The sequence below is a fragment of the Nicotiana sylvestris genome, chromosome 12, assembly GCF_000393655.2.
Source record: "Nicotiana sylvestris chromosome 12, ASM39365v2, whole genome shotgun sequence".
Taxonomy (NCBI): domain Eukaryota; kingdom Viridiplantae; phylum Streptophyta; class Magnoliopsida; order Solanales; family Solanaceae; genus Nicotiana; species Nicotiana sylvestris.
The window spans coordinates 65,392,876-65,411,699 of record NC_091068.1 but is presented as its reverse complement, the minus strand read 5'-3'; the positions used below and the strand labels follow the sequence as shown (position 1 = coordinate 65,411,699).

Below are 18,824 nucleotides of genomic sequence, written 5' to 3'. Positions count from 1 at the left end.
AATTCAAAGTTGTAGTAGGAAACCTTAGTTATTTAGGATTTGGTTTATTTTATTCATGTCTCAATAGGATTTGCAGTTAGAATAAATATAAGAATATGCTTTCCTATTTCTAGTTGAAATAGATTTCATACTATTATAAATAGGGGTATTAATACCTTATTTTATGTGTCAAGGAAATTAAGAATTGTAGAGAGCTTTCAGAGAGAGATTTCTAATAAAATATTTTCCTTCAAATTGGTATCAGAGCTTCTACGATATTGGGAGAGAATCAAATAGCTTCCGCTGCTGGCGGGCGGCGCTAGCCAATATGTGTCGCCCGTCTGGCCAAAAAATATGTTGGCAAAATCATAGATAGTTATAGACAAAATGAGGTTATTCGATGAAAAGTTTCATGACGAGTTTAAGAAAAAAAAACAAGTTTAAAGAGGTGCAAAAAATATGGTACAAGATGAAGAAACTCTTCTCTAAAAAGTTGGAGATATGTTTAAAAAAGTTGAAAGTTGATTATATGTTTCAACAAAATAGAGTGTTGGTGAAAAGTGCATCAACGTGAGTTGGAGACAAGTGCTTCAACAAAATTTGGGTGTTGATGACAAAGTGCATCAACGTGCGTTGGATATAGGTGCTTCAACAAATTGAGTGTTGATGACAAAGTGCATCAACGGTTGGTGACAAAGTGCATCAACGCGCGTTGGAGACAGGTGCCTTAACAAAATTGGGTGTTGGTGAGAAAGTGCAGCAATGAGAGTTGGAGACAGGTGCTTCAACAAAAATTGAGTGTTGATGACAAAGTACATCAACGGTTGGTGACAAAGTGCATCAACGTGCGTTGGAGACAGGTGCTTCAATAAAATTGGGTGTTGGTGACAAGGTGCATTAACGTGAGTTGGAGACAGGTGCTTCAATAAAATTGGGTGTTGGTGACAAAGTGCATCAACATGAGTTGAAGATAGGTGCTTCAACAAAAATTGGTAGTTGGTGGCAAAGTACATCAATGGGAGATGAAGACATGTGCTTCATCAAAGTGAAAGTTGGAGAGAAGTGCTCCAATATAACTGCACAACGAATAAGTCATACATATACAACTTTGAATTACGGGAGAATACTCGAAAACTAATTCAAAGTTGTAGTAGAAAACTTTAGTTATTTAGGATTTGGTTTATTTTATTCATGTCTAAATAGGATTTGCAGTTAGAATAAATATAAGAATAGACTTTCTTATTTCTCGGTGAAATAGGTTTCATACTATTATAAATAAGGGTATTGATACCTTATTTTATGTGTCAAGAAAATTAAGAATTGTAGAGAGCTTTCAGAGAGAGGTTTCTAATAAAATATTTTCTTTCAAAATATAATCAAATATTTAAAATTGAATTGTGTTGAGGTGTACAAAGACGCATAATCCAAGACAGAGGCGAATCTAAGATTTAAATCTTATGGGTTCAATTTTAATATTTTTAACATTGAGCCCATTATATTTTTAAAATTATGGGTTTATATCCATTATTTTTGCAATTTTAATGAATTTTTACATACAAATTTTTATTTCACGTCAAAAGTTATGGGTTCAGTTGAACCCGCATTTAATACACTACATTCGCCTCTGATCCAAGACATAAATTGGGCATGAAGCTCACAAGGTAAACAATTGAAAACATAACACGTGCATTTAAACGTGCAGAGACAGATTCAATATTTAAATCCTATGAATTTAATGTTTAAATTTTTTAGCTTTGAATATATTATTTTTTAAAGTTATGAGTTCGTATCTACTATTTTAACAATTTTAATGAATTTTTACGTATAAATTTTTATTCCGCGTTGAAAGTTATGAGTTCAATTGAATCCGTCGAGTGCCTTACATCCGCCTCGTAAAACGTGAACATACTACCGTTAATCTGATAAGTCTGTCTTACCCACTTATAATCACCTCGGAATATTTAGAGAAGTCTCGTGGCAAAGCAAATCGTGAAAAAGTTTTAATTAGGAGTTTTACAGTAGGGCACGCATCCAAAAAGGTTCAAGCTCTTTCACTAATGATTATGTTCAAACAAAAAAATTTACATATTCCCCCGTTTTAATTTATGGGAACCTGTTTGACTAGGCACAAAATCTAATAAAAAATAAAGATTTTTGGAATTTGTGGTCCTAAACAAGTCAAAAAGGGGTCAGCGTATTTGTGTGGTTATAAAAGCTTCTCATTAAGGGTAGAATTGTATGTTTAAGCTAAATTATTATCAAATTTAGAAAGAGATCATTCTTTTTGGAACGGATAAAAAATAAAATAGGTTCACATAAACTTGAACAAAGGGAGTAATTAAGTTTGGAGGAATAATCTCATACTTTAATTTTTTCAAATGTAATTATCATTTAATTTTTTTTTTAATTTTTCCCGAAATTTCATAATTCTTACGTCCAAACATCCACTTACAAACTCAAAAAAAGAAAAAATTTAAACCCAAGATTCTATAATAAAAGTTTACAATTACGTTGTTATCTCGTGTGTACAAGGTTGAATTGTTAATATAATATTAGTACTCTCCGTTTCAGTTTATGTGAACCTATTTTCTTTTTGGTCCGTCCCAAAAAGAATGACTTCTTTCTAAATTTAGAAACAATTTAACTTAAACTTACAATTCTACCCTTAATGAGAAGCTTTTATAACCACACAAATTCCTTGGACCCCCTTTTGACTTGTTTAGGACTACTCGTTTTAAAAGTCTTTATTTTTTCTTAAACTTCGTGCCCAGTCAAACAGGGGAGAGAGTATATTATTACCATGCCACGTGTATGTAACATATTTATTACTCCAAATAGCTTAAACTCAATTTCAAACAAAAAAGAAATTTGTGGATAAGGTGATCCAAGAATCCCACAGCTCACATGCAGTGCTGGTGATTTGGCTCCCCATCCACCTTGCAAAAGTACCTCAAAAACTAAACAGAAAAAAAGAAGAAAGGAAAATTCATAGTAGCAGAAGAAGAAATATGGAAGTGGCTATGTCTTTGAATCCACTGGTTAGATTACCCCTTTCAAATTCAAGAACCCATGAAGATTTTTCACATTCAGTTTTCTCCACACGAAGAACAACTCAGAAGAAGCAGAGGCAGTTACATGGTGGAAGATTGTTAGTTGTTGAAGCAAAAGGAAAGAAAGGAGGAATGGCAGCTCGTCAGTACCAACGTATGGCTCCTCCTATCCCCAAGATTGAAGATGATGGCAACCCCAAATTCGTTATCTTTGTTCGCATGGCCAATGTTACTACTTCTCCCTTATATCTTTTGTCCTTTAATTTTACTCCCTTCTGTCGCTTTTACTTGGCATGTTTTTACTTTTTACGCCCCTTAAGAAATAATAAATAATAAATGAAGTGCATAATTTACCACGATACCCATATTAATTGATGCATATTTTATTGAATTTGAGAAAATAATTTAAAATGAGTAATAAATACTGTGAGTATAACAGGAATTTTTTTTTTGTCATTTTCTTGATATGCATAAAGTGACAAGTAAAAATAAAAATTTATTTTTAGTATACACGCCAAGCAAAAGTGAACAGACGGAGTACTTACTATGAGTATGATTCTTATTTTGTTACTCTATGCTGTAGTTTGAGAGTATAGGCGATAAAGATTCGTGACCTTTTGTCTATTGGGAGAGTAAAGTTTGAGCTTGCTCACATTGCGGTAGGCTAACAGTTCATGTCATTTTATGATGCTGAATCCTCACAATACAAATTTGGCCTAAAATGGAGCAATATGGTCTCATACCCCTCCCAACATGCTTGGTATTGACGTGTAGTTGTTGGGAGAGTAATGTTTGTTTCTTTGCACTTCTTGTTGTACCAAGGCAATGCCTAGTCTTGTTCAGCGAGTCTTGTAAGTATATATTTTTGTTTGTGTCAGAGGTTCCAAAAGTAGAAGTAAGATTTCATGTTGAATATTTATGAGTTAGTAAGATTGGATGGATTTGAAACCAAGTGAAAGGACTAGTTACATCTGATTAGCTAGGGCTGCTCGATCTTTCGAATGAAAATATTCGTCTAATAATCTACTTGTTGATACTCACATTACCCTGTGTTTTTATCATCTTACCTCACCATATCCTTCATCCGAGTTCAAATGGAATTGACTTTGAAATGAATGTAGGCAGTTCCCAGCTCATGACTACTTTAAAGTTTAAAACTTTGCAGTTTTGTTCGTATATCCTCCTTCACATAATTTATTTACAGTTTAGTTTGTGGAAATTCTAATTCTTGTATTGTTTTATTCCTCGGGACAGGTTTATCTTTGGTACCCCCTGAATATTGTAACTGGTGGCACAACTGCAAAAATAATGGTTGCTGCAAAAGACAACTTCCTTGGGAAATATATATACAAAGATACTCTAGCTAGGAATCTCGCGGCAGTTATTTACAATGTAAGTGCCTGTGAAACAACTGGTTAGACCTCAGTCCCTTGTTAGTATCCAGTTTCTTGATCCTTTATAAGCTATAGCTGTAATTTGGTTTATGTCATGCTCACTTTCTTCAATCACCCGGGAGGTAATGAGCTAAAAACTGTACTTTGGGCTTCTAAGAAAATTGTTAACACTTGTACAATCATCACGGTTGATGATTGCTTTCGAGGTTATGGCATTGCATCAGGTGCGCAATCCATCTGAAACGATGATTTGTCTATCAAACATGTATTTTCCTGATAAACGAGTATAATTTTTCTGGGTAGATGTAAATAAATTGAAACCCATATGAAATTGCTCAGTGAAGCCACCCACACGGTCCGAGAGTTCATAACAAGGCAAAGCCTATGATATTGATCCTACCTTGAAATCTAAGATGCGCTAGAAAAATGAGTAAATGATCAACATATATGAGTCTGACATTATTGTGATCTTAATTTACATTAATTCTTTGGGGTTATGTCAATGTTTCTGAGATACTGTAATTTTCGTTTCTACTTGGAACAGGATGAAAAGAATATACAGAAATTGGCAATGAAACAGCATCGTGTATTGAAGTCGGCGACAGAATTTAGATATGGATACAAACTTGTTGTAATGTTCTTAGTCTCTGCACCATTCAGTATTGATTCTTTGTTTTCTTATGCCGTCTTTTCTAATTCTTAGGACACGTAAAAGAAAGATCTGAAAAAAATTGTTCTGTCTAATTCGCAGGAGAATAACAATTTGAGGGCTGCCCTTTCTACTACAGATGTGATTGAGGTACGGAACTGACAGATGTTCTAGGCTTTACTATACAGCAATTGTAGTTGGTGGAATATAATAAACAAAATCTTAAGAACAGAAGACTTTTGCTATTGGGTGCTGCAGTTTTTTTTTTTCTACGAAAAAGGATGAATCAATCTCTAATCATTAGTGGAGCTTTGTGGTTTATCTATTTAAAGAATTATGTCTCGGAATCAGCGTAATTTCCAGGAGTTTCTCAGTTTTGCACTCTTTTATGGTCTTAATGTTTCATTGTACTTCTTCTGTATATGACCATAGGCTTCTAATTATGTTGAATGATCTCTTTTACACTGTAGCTCGCTATTTCCAAAAAGCATATTATTGCATCTATTAACCAATCAAATTGGATTTGTCTAAAGAATCTATATCATGTAGCTAGCTTATAAACAATTAAGGTTTTGCCAAGAGGCATTCAATTTGCAGAACAAATTTATCTGAAAATTTTAGACAACAACATGGACTTGGTACTAGCATTACTCGTAATGATATTATGCCTTGCTTAGAGTAGTAGCATGTTGTTCTGCTTTTCGCTAGATGACATGTTTCAAAATCTTCATATAAATCTTTCAGCTTCCCACGCCAGATCAGCTTAAAACAGTCGTTGATAAGGTCAAGGACTTCTTCGGAGATGCTAAAGAGTCATTTGGTAAGCTGACAGCCCTTCCGACGTCTGAGTCATCAGAGGAAGATTCACCAAAAGAAGGATCCAAATAGAAGATTCACCATAAGTACTGCAAAACTTAGATGTCACATGGATGTTTGTTGTCACATTCACTTTTTCGTCGACCTACTGCATTTACCATTCTTAAATCAGCAGGGCGAAGAACTGATAACGTGCTTTGGAAGATGAGGAACTATACTTTAAAGCATACTTGTTAAACTATCAAAAAGTTTCATATTTTTGGTTGATTGTAGTGAGTTATACTTGACAATCTCTACTGGAATTTTTGTTTAATACTGTTCATTTCATATTATAAAATACAGCAGTACTCTAATTAGTTTATTGTTAATGTGAAATGTGTCACCTTCAGCCACTACACACTTGTACAAGGAATATCATAGAATTCTAAAACTTGTACTCCATATATTATTTGGAACCTCAGTAAGCATTGGTTCAAAGTAAAATTGTAGTTCTAATCTGTGGATATTGATACAAAAGTGCTGCAAAATACAATTCCCCTTGAACTGTATCGTCTGGATAACAAAATTTTCCCAAGTACACAAAGAAAAAGAAGTAGAGAAATACGCAAGTGCATTGCTGATCATCATGCATATATTGAGCTTGTTGATAGTCTGGTACAAGCTTCAAACCCGATCTTTTTCTTCGTATTCAGCTTCAAATTTCTGTCAAGCCTAAATGATACAGTGAACGAGCCAAGGAGAGCTCTATAGTGGCTAATGCCAGCAAGTAACATGCGCATCCTTTAAAGGGTAAAAACCAGAAATCTTTTTCTCTGAAACATTTCTTGTCCAAAGGATTCCTCCAGTGCAGTCAGAGTCTCCTTCATTAATGCTTTCATGTAATGGTGATGTTGAGGATAGCTTTCCTCTGTTACCTACACTTTGCGTTTCTTCATGTTTTGCCTTTTTGTGACACACTTAGATGCCTAGTCAGTCCTTTCGTTGTCCATTCCAGTGTAGCTGCTGTTTTATCCGTTGCAGCTACATACACTAGGGGTGTCGATGGTTCGGTCCGACCGGTTATTTTATAAAATTTGTACCATACCAATTTTTCGGTTATTCTATTATGTATAACCAAAATTAGACTTTTCGAAACCGTCCCAATCATGTCGGTTTCTCTTCGGTATCGGTACGGTTCGGTTAATTTTCGGTATTTTTTTAATATCATGTAAAATTCACCAGTAGAAGTAGAATTGCAATAACATACGTTCTTTTATAGGACTTAGCAAAACTCTCTAGACATTTTAACTGTTTAAAGGGTGATGAATTAAAAAAAAGATGGCTAGAGTATAGATCCATCAACTATTCTACAACAGCGTAAAAGAAATCAAACAAAGGCAAAGAAAATATTAATCACACGAGTTGAAAGATATACCAAGCTAGGACTCAAGAATAAAGTCTATAGAAGATTAAATATTCAAAAAGATAAATCTAAATTATATGAAAGGAAACATATTTAATACATTGTAGTTTGCTACTCATAATCGCTAGAATACTTTGTGTCTTGTTAATTAAGATACTTGAAATAACTTAGTTTAAGTAGAAGTAGCATAATAGGTTTTAGGAATTAGTATTTTGAGTTTAATTACTTGTTGGCTTGTAATAGTTTTCATAATTCCAAGGCTCAAAGAAAATTTAATGCATTATTATTTTTAAACTTACTAAATAAATATATTTTCTACATGTAAAATTTATTCGGTACGGTTCGGTATTTTTTCGGTTTATTTTTATAAAATAAAAAATCTACCCTAATTATCGGTGCAAATATATATTTATATAAAAACCTACGGTTTCTTAAAAAGAAACCTAAAAATCGGTTCGGTTCGGTCGGTTTAGTCGGTTTTCGAATATCCATTGACACCCCTAACATACACTGTCCTAAAGCAGAACCATTACTATAGTATGCTGCCTCTGATATGAACGAACGCGGAAGCAAAATAACAATAACACAAATAAAATGATAGAAAGATAGAGATTTAGTAGAGAACCAACTAAGTAAATTGAAAGAACATTTGAAATAAACAAATACCCAACCAATTTAAGACTTAATTGACCCAAAACTGTAGGAACAACCCTCAGGGGGAAGCAATCCCCTTGCAAGTTCACCTTAACAAGTAATCAGCCAACATAGGAATTCATCCTAAACACTCTCAATGAGTTTTCATTCACAATATCAAAATAAGCTAATTCCAAAAAGAGAGCCTTAAGTGCTATTTATACTAGGGAGCTAAATATAATAAATTTAGCCACCAAATGTAATGTAGTCTTTAATTGATGGCTATCTAGACTGTATCATCCTCTCTCCCTTAAAACTCGAATTTGGACCTTTAAACAAAAGAAAGAGAGCTTCATTAGTAAAATTTTAACCTAGATATAAACAAGTGCCTAAAACTAACAAGCAAATCATATTTTAACAAATTTATGGTAAATTCAAGCATCCAAACCAACAAGTATAGACAAATCTACCATTCAAACCAAAATCTAATGATATCTATGGAAAAAACAAAGCATAAAAGCTACCCAAAATATGAAAATTATCGTTAAATTCCTCCAATCTACACATCAAGTGTGGCCCAATATAAGAATCATCAATAAAAGTATCTCTCATAGCTTTATCAAGTCCAAGCATAAGCATAAGCCAAATAAACAAGTCATTCTTGAATTCAAGTGGACATGAGAAATCAAGAATAAGAATGGTATGTTCAAACAAAACAAATCTCTTGGCTTCACCAATATTATCGTTTAAGAAAGATTTAGCATGCTTTTTCATAAACTCATCACACCAATCCACATGAAAGTTATCAACTTGTTTTAAACTCAAAGCACTAATGTAGTGGAACAAATTAGCTCTATCAAATATATGCGTTAAAATAGTTAGAAAATTTACACGAAGTAAAGAACTTTCTTCTTTTTCAAAAAGTTTAGCTTCCAAAATAATCTCATTAGTAATCTCAAACGACTTCTCAAATATAGAATTTGTTTGACCAAAAAGTGTAAATCTTCGTTTAAACTAATTATTTTTGTATAATGAGGGATTAAACCTAGTTAATGATAATATCCCTGAATTTATAACTAGTTAGCACAAATAACATAAAATGATATTGGTGGGGGATAAAATGCAGTGTGCATTTAATATTTCAAGAGGAGTAATGATAGAAGAATATCAAGCAATAAATAATAATAAATGGCATTAACGTAAATTAGGAGAATGATTCACCCAATATTGAATGAGGTGGATGATTCTCCTTTCTGAAAGTGATGAGTGATAGACAAATCCTAGAATATTGGAACTATTATCGGATCTGATGGGAAAGTCTGGAATAATAGGTGGTAGAATCTTATTAGAAAGGTAGTGTTTGTATCTTTTCTATAGAGAGTCTTCTTCTAAAAAAGTGTTCTTATCAGAAAATGTTATATGCCTTTTCCATTATCTCTTTTTCTATTGATATAGGACATACCCCTAGTCAACCCTAAAATACAAGTACAGAGAATATCCAATTGAATATTCCCCTAAAGATCCTATTATAAAACTAGCTGTTACTATTGCACTTAATACTTAACATCGACTGTTATTGACTCTCCGGCTATGAGCCCTACTGTTTTCTAGTCGACCTCCGCTACATTACTTTACATAATACCACTTCATGTTAAATCTCATTGAGACGGATTTTGACACATATAGTTAGTCCCTCCGTTTATTGAGGCCGACTCTGGGTGACCTCGATGAGCGGACACTGTTAGTTGTAGTTGAGAGATTTAGGCGAGCAGTTCGAGTAGTAACATTTCGGACAAGGTGGTAACGTGGCACTTTGTGAGTCGTAACCTATAGTCACGTTGATTCAGAGTAACGTCATGATATCGTGCGTCATTATTACACGTTTTCCCGATGCTTTGCGTCATTTCCTGTGTCTCTGTCGTTTCGATACTTGCGCCGGGCATTGATAGTTTGTTTTCTCGGTACTGATGTTGGGTTCTTATATATAGGGATATGAAACCCTTTTCCTTACTCTTTGCATTCTCAAATATTGAAAGTTTGTATCTCCTTCTTCTTTTAGAGTTCCTGCTCCCGTTACCTTTACTCTCGTATCCCTATTTTTACCGATTCTGGTGACTTCTGCTACTTATGACTCCTCTGTGCTTATATCTTCTTCATATATAAACAAACAAAGATGGTTAATGCATTTTCTAGTTCTAGGAGGGTACCTAACCCTATTCTATTGGTAGTGCTCTTGCCTCCCCATGACGATGGGGTTGATGTTGTTGCTGAGGATGATAGTTTTCCCACCATAGAGGAAATAATTCCCCGTGCTGAGAAGGATAGGTCTGATTTTTCTAAAATGCCCGAGGACGACCAGAGATCTCAGAGTCGTCGATGAATGAGGTGGGTCTTGCTGAGTTTAGAAATAGATTCAAGATTCCTGCTCACATAGACCTAGTTCTTGCAGGGCATGACGTGGTGCAGATATACCGCCTTGGATACTGCTCTTTCTACGTGTACCCCTTCCACGTCGGTTATTGTTTCCCTATCCTTCCTTTAGCGGAGAAGTTCTGCCGCTATTACCACGTCTACCCGACCCAACTTTCTCCCTACATATACAAGCTAATCTGCATGATTTCGAAGTATGTGAAGTTAGTCGGGGTCAAGGTAACCATTCGCCACCTGATGCACCTTTTCACCCCTAACTTTCACAGGGAGACGATGTTGCATCTTCGTCATCGGGGCAGAAAGTGCCTAGTGGTAAAAATGGATGACAAGGCGAACCACAGGTTTTGGCTTAATTATTTCTACGTCAAGACTGAGGACGTAGTGACCAATGCAGATGGGTTCCCCGAGGTTTGGAACTACGCTCATAAGTATCTGCATCTTTCTTTCTCTCTCTTCTTTTTTGTATCATGCGTTACCTCTAATTTCTGTTATGTTGATATCTCATCTCCTTTCTGTGTAGCCGAGGCTGCGCCTCCGCCTTTGGTCAAGGACATCCATGATTGGGTCAGCCATGTTCTCCCTCATACAGTAGGGATCCGCGAATGGCCGACCTTTCTCGAGAAGTTCCGGCCCGTGCCTTTTGTAACCGGTGAGTACCCATTTTAAATCTTTATTGTAGTGGCCTTCTGGTCGCTTGTTCTTAACTTTTTTGTGGGGGTCGACCTCCTAATATTTTCTCTTTTGCTTTCATCCCGAGGATTCTTGAGGAGGCCGAGGACCCCTGCTCCTGTGTTTCGCCAGAAAACCACTACAATAAGGTCCACTCCTGTTGTGACCGTGGCCAGGTCTGCCCAGCCCTCCACTTCTGTTCCTCCCCGTGTGTCAGCTAGGTTGGCTCATTCATCGGTGACATTAGTGCCAGCGACTTCGACCTCTCCAGTGTTGCATCTAATAGATGAAAACTCATCGCCAAGCAAGGGGGATTTGGTTCCTCGCAAAAGAAGGTCGGTGGTTATCGGAGATAGAGTAATCCGAGTGGTAGAATTTACCCGAGGTGATCGTGAGGCGACCACTACTGCATTCAAAGGTGATACAGACCCATCATTTGATATCCTGCCATCAGCAGGGACCGTGGAGGGCATACCTTTACTTGATGCCGAAGTTGGAATTGGTTGGCCGCCTGTTAAAGTTGCGGGTACCATGCTTCGAGATAAGCCATCGTCCTCGAGGATAGTTGATGTTCCCAACACATCTACCGATGAGAGAGGCGAATGGGTTACTGAGGGAGGCTATGAGACGGGGTTCGATCTAGATCCTGACGAGGTTCGGATGTTAAGCGAGGGGTTTACTCGTATTGCAATCAGGTTAGATGGGTCCTCGATAACCATCGTGGTTCCTATGGATTGGGACTTACTAGTGAATACAGAGGACGTAGTCCCCTCCTTAGGTCCCCTTTGCTCCGATCTGGAGCGCAGGACCCTCGAGACATTGGACGATGCCGCCCTATCGATGGGTATAGCTGGCCTCCCCCTTTAGGGTAAGTTTTCTGACCTTTCTAGTTTTCATGCTTTGCACACTATTTTTTTATTTGAATTTGATTTTCTTCTTATTTTCCCTTTTTTCTTTTCAAAACATTATTTTGGATATTGAGATCATCGCCGAGAGGAGAGGCACAAAACCATTTTTAACAAAATAGAGAGGAAGTAACTTGAATACCGAAATAAAGCACCGCGAGATGTGTAGGCAGTTTGGCAAGAGTGTAAATTTCCAAGGCATCAGGGATGAGCTGAAGTAGAAATAAAACGAGTTAATGAGGGTCATCGGCAAGTGCAACGTCCTTGAAGGAGCGTTAAGGGACAAAGAAGAGGAGCTCGAGGTGAACAAGGGAGTTGAGGTCCAATGTGTGGACCTTCAGGCCCAAGTGACTTCTCTGTGGGCTGAGCTCGATCAATGTTTGGTCAGGGCCGATGCTTTGAGTGGCAAGGTCGCCGAGAAGACAACGGATTTGGAAAAGGCCGAGTTGAATCGGTTGGCAGCTTCAACAAAAGTGGAGGATTTAGAGGCTGCAATACTTGTTCTCCGATCTGAGTGGGCAAACGATTTGGAGACAGACAAATTCATAGAAGAGTGGATCGAAGAGCGGATAGGGGAGCTTGAAAAAGAGGTTTTGAGCCTTAGTGACCAAGTTGTCATTCTCGAGGCCTAGAAGACACAATTATTGGCTCATCCGTCCTCCTCTCACACTTCTGCTTACCCTGATATTCCGCGGATTTATATGAGAACTGGATCCATGCCGAGGCCCAGTTGGATATATTTAGAGATTTGATGACGACGGGGAATATTCTTATGGCTGATTTTAAGGATGCTCGTACTAAAGCGCGTGTAGCTCGAATCGCTTGCGGCTACGACCCTGCTACACTAGAGGTTGGCGATGGCAAGGGGGACGTGGATGGGAATGAGTAGAATGCCTAGTATGAGGATAAGTATCCCAATGGCGACGGTGATGGTGGAGATGGTGCTGTTGGGTCGGGTGGCAAGTAATTCTTCTTCTTTTTGTTTCTTTTGTGCACACTTTTATGGGCGTCTGTTCTATCCCTTGTAAAGAATATATTTGAAGTATGAAATGCTATTTTCTCTGTTCGTATCTGATTTTTTTCCTTCTATTTGGGCTTTTATGTTTCTTATTTTTTTTGTTCTGCCATTTGGCCGTTTTAGTCGTAGGATCTTGGTTTATGTGTGTTGAACAAGGTCGAAACAGAATTGTTTTGGTTGTGGCCGGGGGCCAGTAAGTGTAAATTCAAACGAGATCGAATGTAACCTGAACTTAGTTGGAAATGAGGTCGAACGTAACTTAGTTAATTTGAGTGAGGTCGAACATAGCTTATACTTAGTTAAAAATAAGGTCGAACGTACTTAGTTAATTCGAGCGAGGTCGAATATAACTTGATTCGAAACGAGGTCGAATGTGTCTTAGTTAATTCGAATGAGGTCGAATGTCAGTTAATTCGAGTGAGGTTGAATGTAACTAGTACTTAACAATGGCCGGAGGTTGTATGGGTGTTAATTCGAACGAGGTCGAATATAAATTTTGCTTAACAATGGTCGAGGGTCGTGTGAGTGTTAATTCGAATGAGGTCGAATGTGACCCATAGTTAATTCGAATGAGGTCAAATGTAACTTTTGCTTAACAATGGCCAGGGGGCCGTATGGGTGTTAATTCGAACGAGGCCGAATGTGACCCATAGTTAATTCGAATGAGGTCGAATGTAACTTTTGCTTAACAATGGACGGGGGATGTGTGGGTGTTAATTCGAATGAGGTCGAATGTAACTTTTGCTTAATAATGGTCGGGGGCCGTGTGGTTGTTAATTCAAACGAGGTCGAATGTGAATTGCTTAATTGATGCGACGTTGCTTTGGCGAAAACATGGGCGAACTTCATGCATTTGTGCTTTGTTTAAACATACTGGAGAAATTTACATATTTTCAGGGCTAGCATTCCAGTCCCAGTCTTAGTATCTGTTGGCATCCAAGTCCCAGTCTATCTAGTCCCTTCATTGGTCGACTTGGAGAAGTTACTGAGAGGTTGGGCAATAAACTGATCGACCTGTGTCCCCATCCATTCACACTTCAACTTGAAATGTCCTCCTTGTCGCCTCATTAAAAACCTTTCTGAGAAAACCCAATTGGGATAAAACTCAAGTGAAGGAAAATGAGTACAACTCGGAGAACACTTTTCCTTAAAAGTTGAAGTACTTGAGGTGGGCGACGTTCTAGTTGTTTGGTAGTAATTTTCCTTCCATTGTTTCTAGTTGGAATGACCCTTTGTTTGCAATTGCCGTGATTTTGTATGGGCCGTCACAGTTTGTTCCTAGTTTTCCTTTTTGCGGGTCCCCAACTTTGAGTGGCCTGACTTTTGCCTTTTTGTTACAATGCGTTCTGTCTGTTGCTTTTGGGCGTCCATCCTTATGTAGATCATATCTCTCAGTTCTTCGGATTTATCGAGCTCTAGCCTTTTGCTTTCATCGTTCCTCGGCCCGCTCTCATGGGAATATCTCAAACTGGGCGCTCCTACTTCGACTGGTATTACTGCATCAGTCCCATAGACTAATGAGTAGGGCGTCTTTCCTATGCTTTTATTTGGTGTTGTTCGGTAGGCCTAAAACACTTCTGGTAGTAACTCTGGCCATAGTCCCTTGGCGTCTTCGAGCTTTTTCTTCATGATGTTCAATACTGATTTATTGGAGGATTCCGCTTGCCCGTTGCCTATAGGGTGATACGATGTTGAGTATTCTTTTGATATGCCACTTCTCAAAGAATTCGACGATCTTTTTTCATGTGAATTGGGGTCCGTTGTCGCAGTTGATCTCATTGGGGAGGCTAAAGCGACACATGATGTTTTTCCATATAAAGGCGATTACTTCCTGTTCGCGTATCTGGGTGAACGTTCTTGCTTCTACACACTTAGAAAAATAGTCAGTTAAAATCAAAAGGAATCGCACGTTACCTAGCCTCGGGGGAAGGGGGCCGACGATATCCATCCCCCATTTGATAAACGACCAAGGGCAAGTGACTGAGTGGAGGTGATCGCCCGCTTGGTGGATCATTTGTTACATCCCGCATTTTCGTATGTTAAAGTTTCGTTGTAAGTTAATCGACGTAAGTTCGGGAATGAGATTATTTTGAGATTATAAGCATTTATTTTATTTCAAACAAGTAATTAATAAATTTGTGAAGGCAAGAGGGGAAGCAAGTCAAAAAAAATAAATATTTCTCCAAGTTTGGCATGTTGGGATAAAATACGGGCCGAGCGTTAATACCCGGTATTATGGACTAGTACCATACAAGGTACCATATGACCATGATAGTATGATGTGTAAAGGATATTAAAACTGAGTAATACTTTACGTAATTTGAGACAATTCTTAAATATGCGGGTAATTGGTTAATTAACGGGTAGCGAGATATTACATAATTAGTTAATTAATTATTGGATAAACTCAAAATACTCACCCCACCCCCACGTGGAAGCAGCCCCTAAATCAAAAAAATTACTCTTATTCATTGTTGATTAGGTGGCAATTTAGTATAGTAGTTAAAAGACACATGTCACTATATTAATTTCAAATAACCAAAAACAACATTTTCATTATCAAGACTCTATAATTAAAACGTTACAAATTCTTAGAAGTTTCAACTTTTTCATTTCCAAACACTTTAACCAGGTTCTAAATATTTTATTAAGCAACGTGATTGTTCAATCAATCCAACGAGAATTATTAAAGCTTTAGCAACGTAAAATTTTGCGATTCTAAGGAAGTACGGTGTAACCTTTTCCAAGAATATCATACGGATTTTCCCCAACTCCAGATATGTTAAGGCTAAGCCCTTATTTCATTTTGCATGATCTCATCATTACACAAGTTTGATAAAGAGGCATAAAGAAAATTTCATATCCCGGAATTTACGTATATTTTTCTAGTCTCGCAAGTTACGTATATTTTTCTAGTTTTTCATAAGTTATAATATTCTCCTTATTGGGACTTCATATTCAATTTAGTATTTCCTTCTTCTAGTCAAGAGAGCAGAGAGTTTATATATACAGTATTATAGTATTTTTATTACCTTCAAGCTATAATCGATGGGCAGGCCCTATTGGGCAACCTCAGATCAAATGGTAAGGTACATACCGATCCTATTATGGTCAAGCGCCTGTGAGAGAGCCTAGTTGGTCGAGATACAGAGCCTAGTATGGCCGAGCGTACTACAGCAGAGTAGTTAGTTAGTTATATATATATATATATATATATATATATATATACTGAGCCTTATAAGGCCGGACAACTAATTTACTTACTATATTGAGAGAGTTGAGTCAGTATTAGCAGGTAAGCATATCTTCAGATTATCTTTGACTTCCAGCTACTTGCAGTTATTATATTATCAGCTCAGTTTCAGCTTTCAGTATACTGCCTTACATACTCGGTACATTATTTCGTACTGACGTCCCTTTTCTGGGGGCGCTGCATTCATGCGTGAAGGTTCAGACAGACAGACGGGTAGGCCTCCTCATTAAGTGCTGCCCGATTTTAGCTTGATCGGTAAGCTCCATGCCTTTCGGAGTTGCCAGGTCTATATATATATATATATATATATATATATATATATATATATATATATATATATATATATATATATATATATATATATATTATGAGTAGGCCGGGGAGCTATTCCGATCACAATATATCCATCAGTAGAGGCTTGCAGACATATCCTGTCAGTTAGTGCAATATGTTGGGCATACAGGCCTTGTATGTATATTTGGTTGGTTTGTCATCTTTAATAATTATGATGGCCTTGTCGGCCCGGTTTTATATTGACATTTAGTCACATTCGCAGTTGTCTTGCAATGTGACCCATGGCCAAAGTATGACATCATATGTTCAGAATCCCTTAGTTGCAAGTTGGTATGCAAGGATAGGTGAGGCACCAGGTGCCGGTCTCGCCCCCAGGTTCGAGCGTAACAAAAGTGGTATCAGAGCAGCTTTGTCCTAGGGAGTCTACAAGTCGTGTCTACTAGAGTCTTGTTTATGGGTGTGTCGTGCACCACACTTATAACTAGGAGGCTACAGGGCATTTAGTACTATCACTCTTTCTTCTTACTCTAGATCGTGTGGTAGATCTTAGTCGTAAGATCTAAATTTTCTAAACTCTATTTTATTCGTAATACAACGATGCCTACATTTTGAAAGATGTTTGTTAAGGGATTGAATGCGGTTATGAAAGAGTTGAGTCAGAAGAACCCAGTGAGCTTCTGGAAAAGGATACTTAAGGCAAGAATATCTATCTACCTTTATGGTGAAAGACAATGAGAGATTTAGAAGATAAATACAAGTTTCAACAAGTAAAGGAAGTAAGGTGAAAGAGGGTACGAGGTAACCATATAATGAAGATTATCCTTACTTACCATTCAGGAAGAGAGATATACGCATTTTGAATTACCTTCAACAACAACAGAGGTATGTACAATTGGTCACACCGATGTAAGTCATGCTCTATGGGAGATAACAAATATGATTTAAGGGAAAGACATAATATCACTATCCGGCTAGGGTTAGAGTGACCCAAAATGGTGGATGAATTGTTTGCGTTAGTTGACATTGACGAAGGTTATTACAAATATGCTAATAGATCTCCCTGTGAGATACCCCGATGGTTCACTCTAAAATAGTACAACTAGATATGAGTACTACGAAGATAGGCACTAAAGCCTGTAAGGGATAAATATTAGCTTAGTGTGACTCTCGTCCCTAGTGAAGCGAGGACATTGAGAAACCCGAAGAGCCGATGAATGGAGCAAGGGGAGCTAAAAGCAAAAGAATGTCTTGATGAAGTTTTCACAAGAAAGGGATATGCATAAATATTAGCAAAGTAATGAGAAGAGAGATAAGGAAGAAATATGAGTAAGATGTGATACATGGGTGACAACGATAGAAAAATAAAATGAAATAACAGTATTACATTGTCGATAATAGAGGGAAGGAAAAAAATGATAGGTACTAGGCTTGGGGACAATAAAAGAGTATAGACCATACAGTCACATCCTCATTTCGAGAAATAAGTTCACAACTTTTTAAGGGATTAACAGAAGGAAAAGTTAGACCAACAGTATTAGAAATCAGTATGGACTGGTGAACAAGATAAACTAAACATGAACTAGGAACCGAGTGATTTGATAATAGTTAGCATCGTGAGAATTTTAGATTGCATTTCGGAAATAGTAGAATGGACAACAGAAGAAGATCCATGATGAATTCAGAGAATGGTCATTCAGGGAGACACTTCCCTAAAGCAAGCAATATGAGCAAAGTTAAGCTTAAGGGACTGTATGTGCCAGCTACACTAAGTGTCACCATCGCGAGTGAGGAATTTTGTTATCCTTGGTACAGAAGGATTACCGCAAGGCGAGTAACGGTCATTGATGATGTTAAAGGACGCCAAAGATGAAGAGGAAAAACATCTATAGGCAGGTCATCATAGCTCCAAGTCTTAGTACTCCCCTAAAATGGGGGAATATGGAATGATAAAGGAAGAATGCGATAAAAATAAGAAAGGGATGAGATTGCACTTATCCAAATGTTACAGATATGCCATGATTCCAGAACGTTATGTAAGAACAACGTCAAAAAAAAGTAAGGGTTCCTGCCCGGGATGTTATTGATCGATAAGGAGTCAGTACGTGAGGTAAGTTAAGACAAGGAAATAATCCAAGAAAGATTATGTGGAATATGGATATGAGAATGGGCCGACGAGTAGTTAGTAGTTGATTCAGGAAGAGCCTAGTCATGACTAGACAAGAATTACAGACAAATCAACATATCATGCAGGATAAATGTAGTAAACCCCAATATGGAGAATTAATCCTCGTAGTAATGTCATTATGATACTTGAGATATATTCAAATAGGAG

General features: G+C 37.2%; 2 protein-coding genes across 2 annotated transcripts; both read left to right on the top strand.

The window, feature by feature from the left end:
• The first annotated feature begins 2,854 nt into the window (after positions 1–2,854).
• LOC104229142 (protein HHL1, chloroplastic) lies at positions 2,855–6,201 on the top strand. Its single transcript, XM_009781728.2, has 5 exons — positions 2,855–3,257; positions 4,284–4,421; positions 4,968–5,054; positions 5,175–5,222; positions 5,817–6,201. Exons 1-5 carry the CDS (start codon positions 2,988–2,990, stop codon positions 5,958–5,960), a joined length of 687 nt encoding a protein of 228 aa, XP_009780030.1. The 5' UTR covers positions 2,855–2,987; the 3' UTR covers positions 5,961–6,201.
• Positions 6,202–12,163: 5,962 nt separating this feature from the next.
• Positions 12,164–12,559, top strand: LOC138883159 (uncharacterized). Its single transcript, XM_070163820.1, has one exon. The coding sequence runs from the start codon at positions 12,164–12,166 to the stop codon at positions 12,557–12,559; it is 396 nt and encodes a 131-aa protein (XP_070019921.1).
• The last annotated feature ends 6,265 nt before the right edge of the window (positions 12,560–18,824 follow it).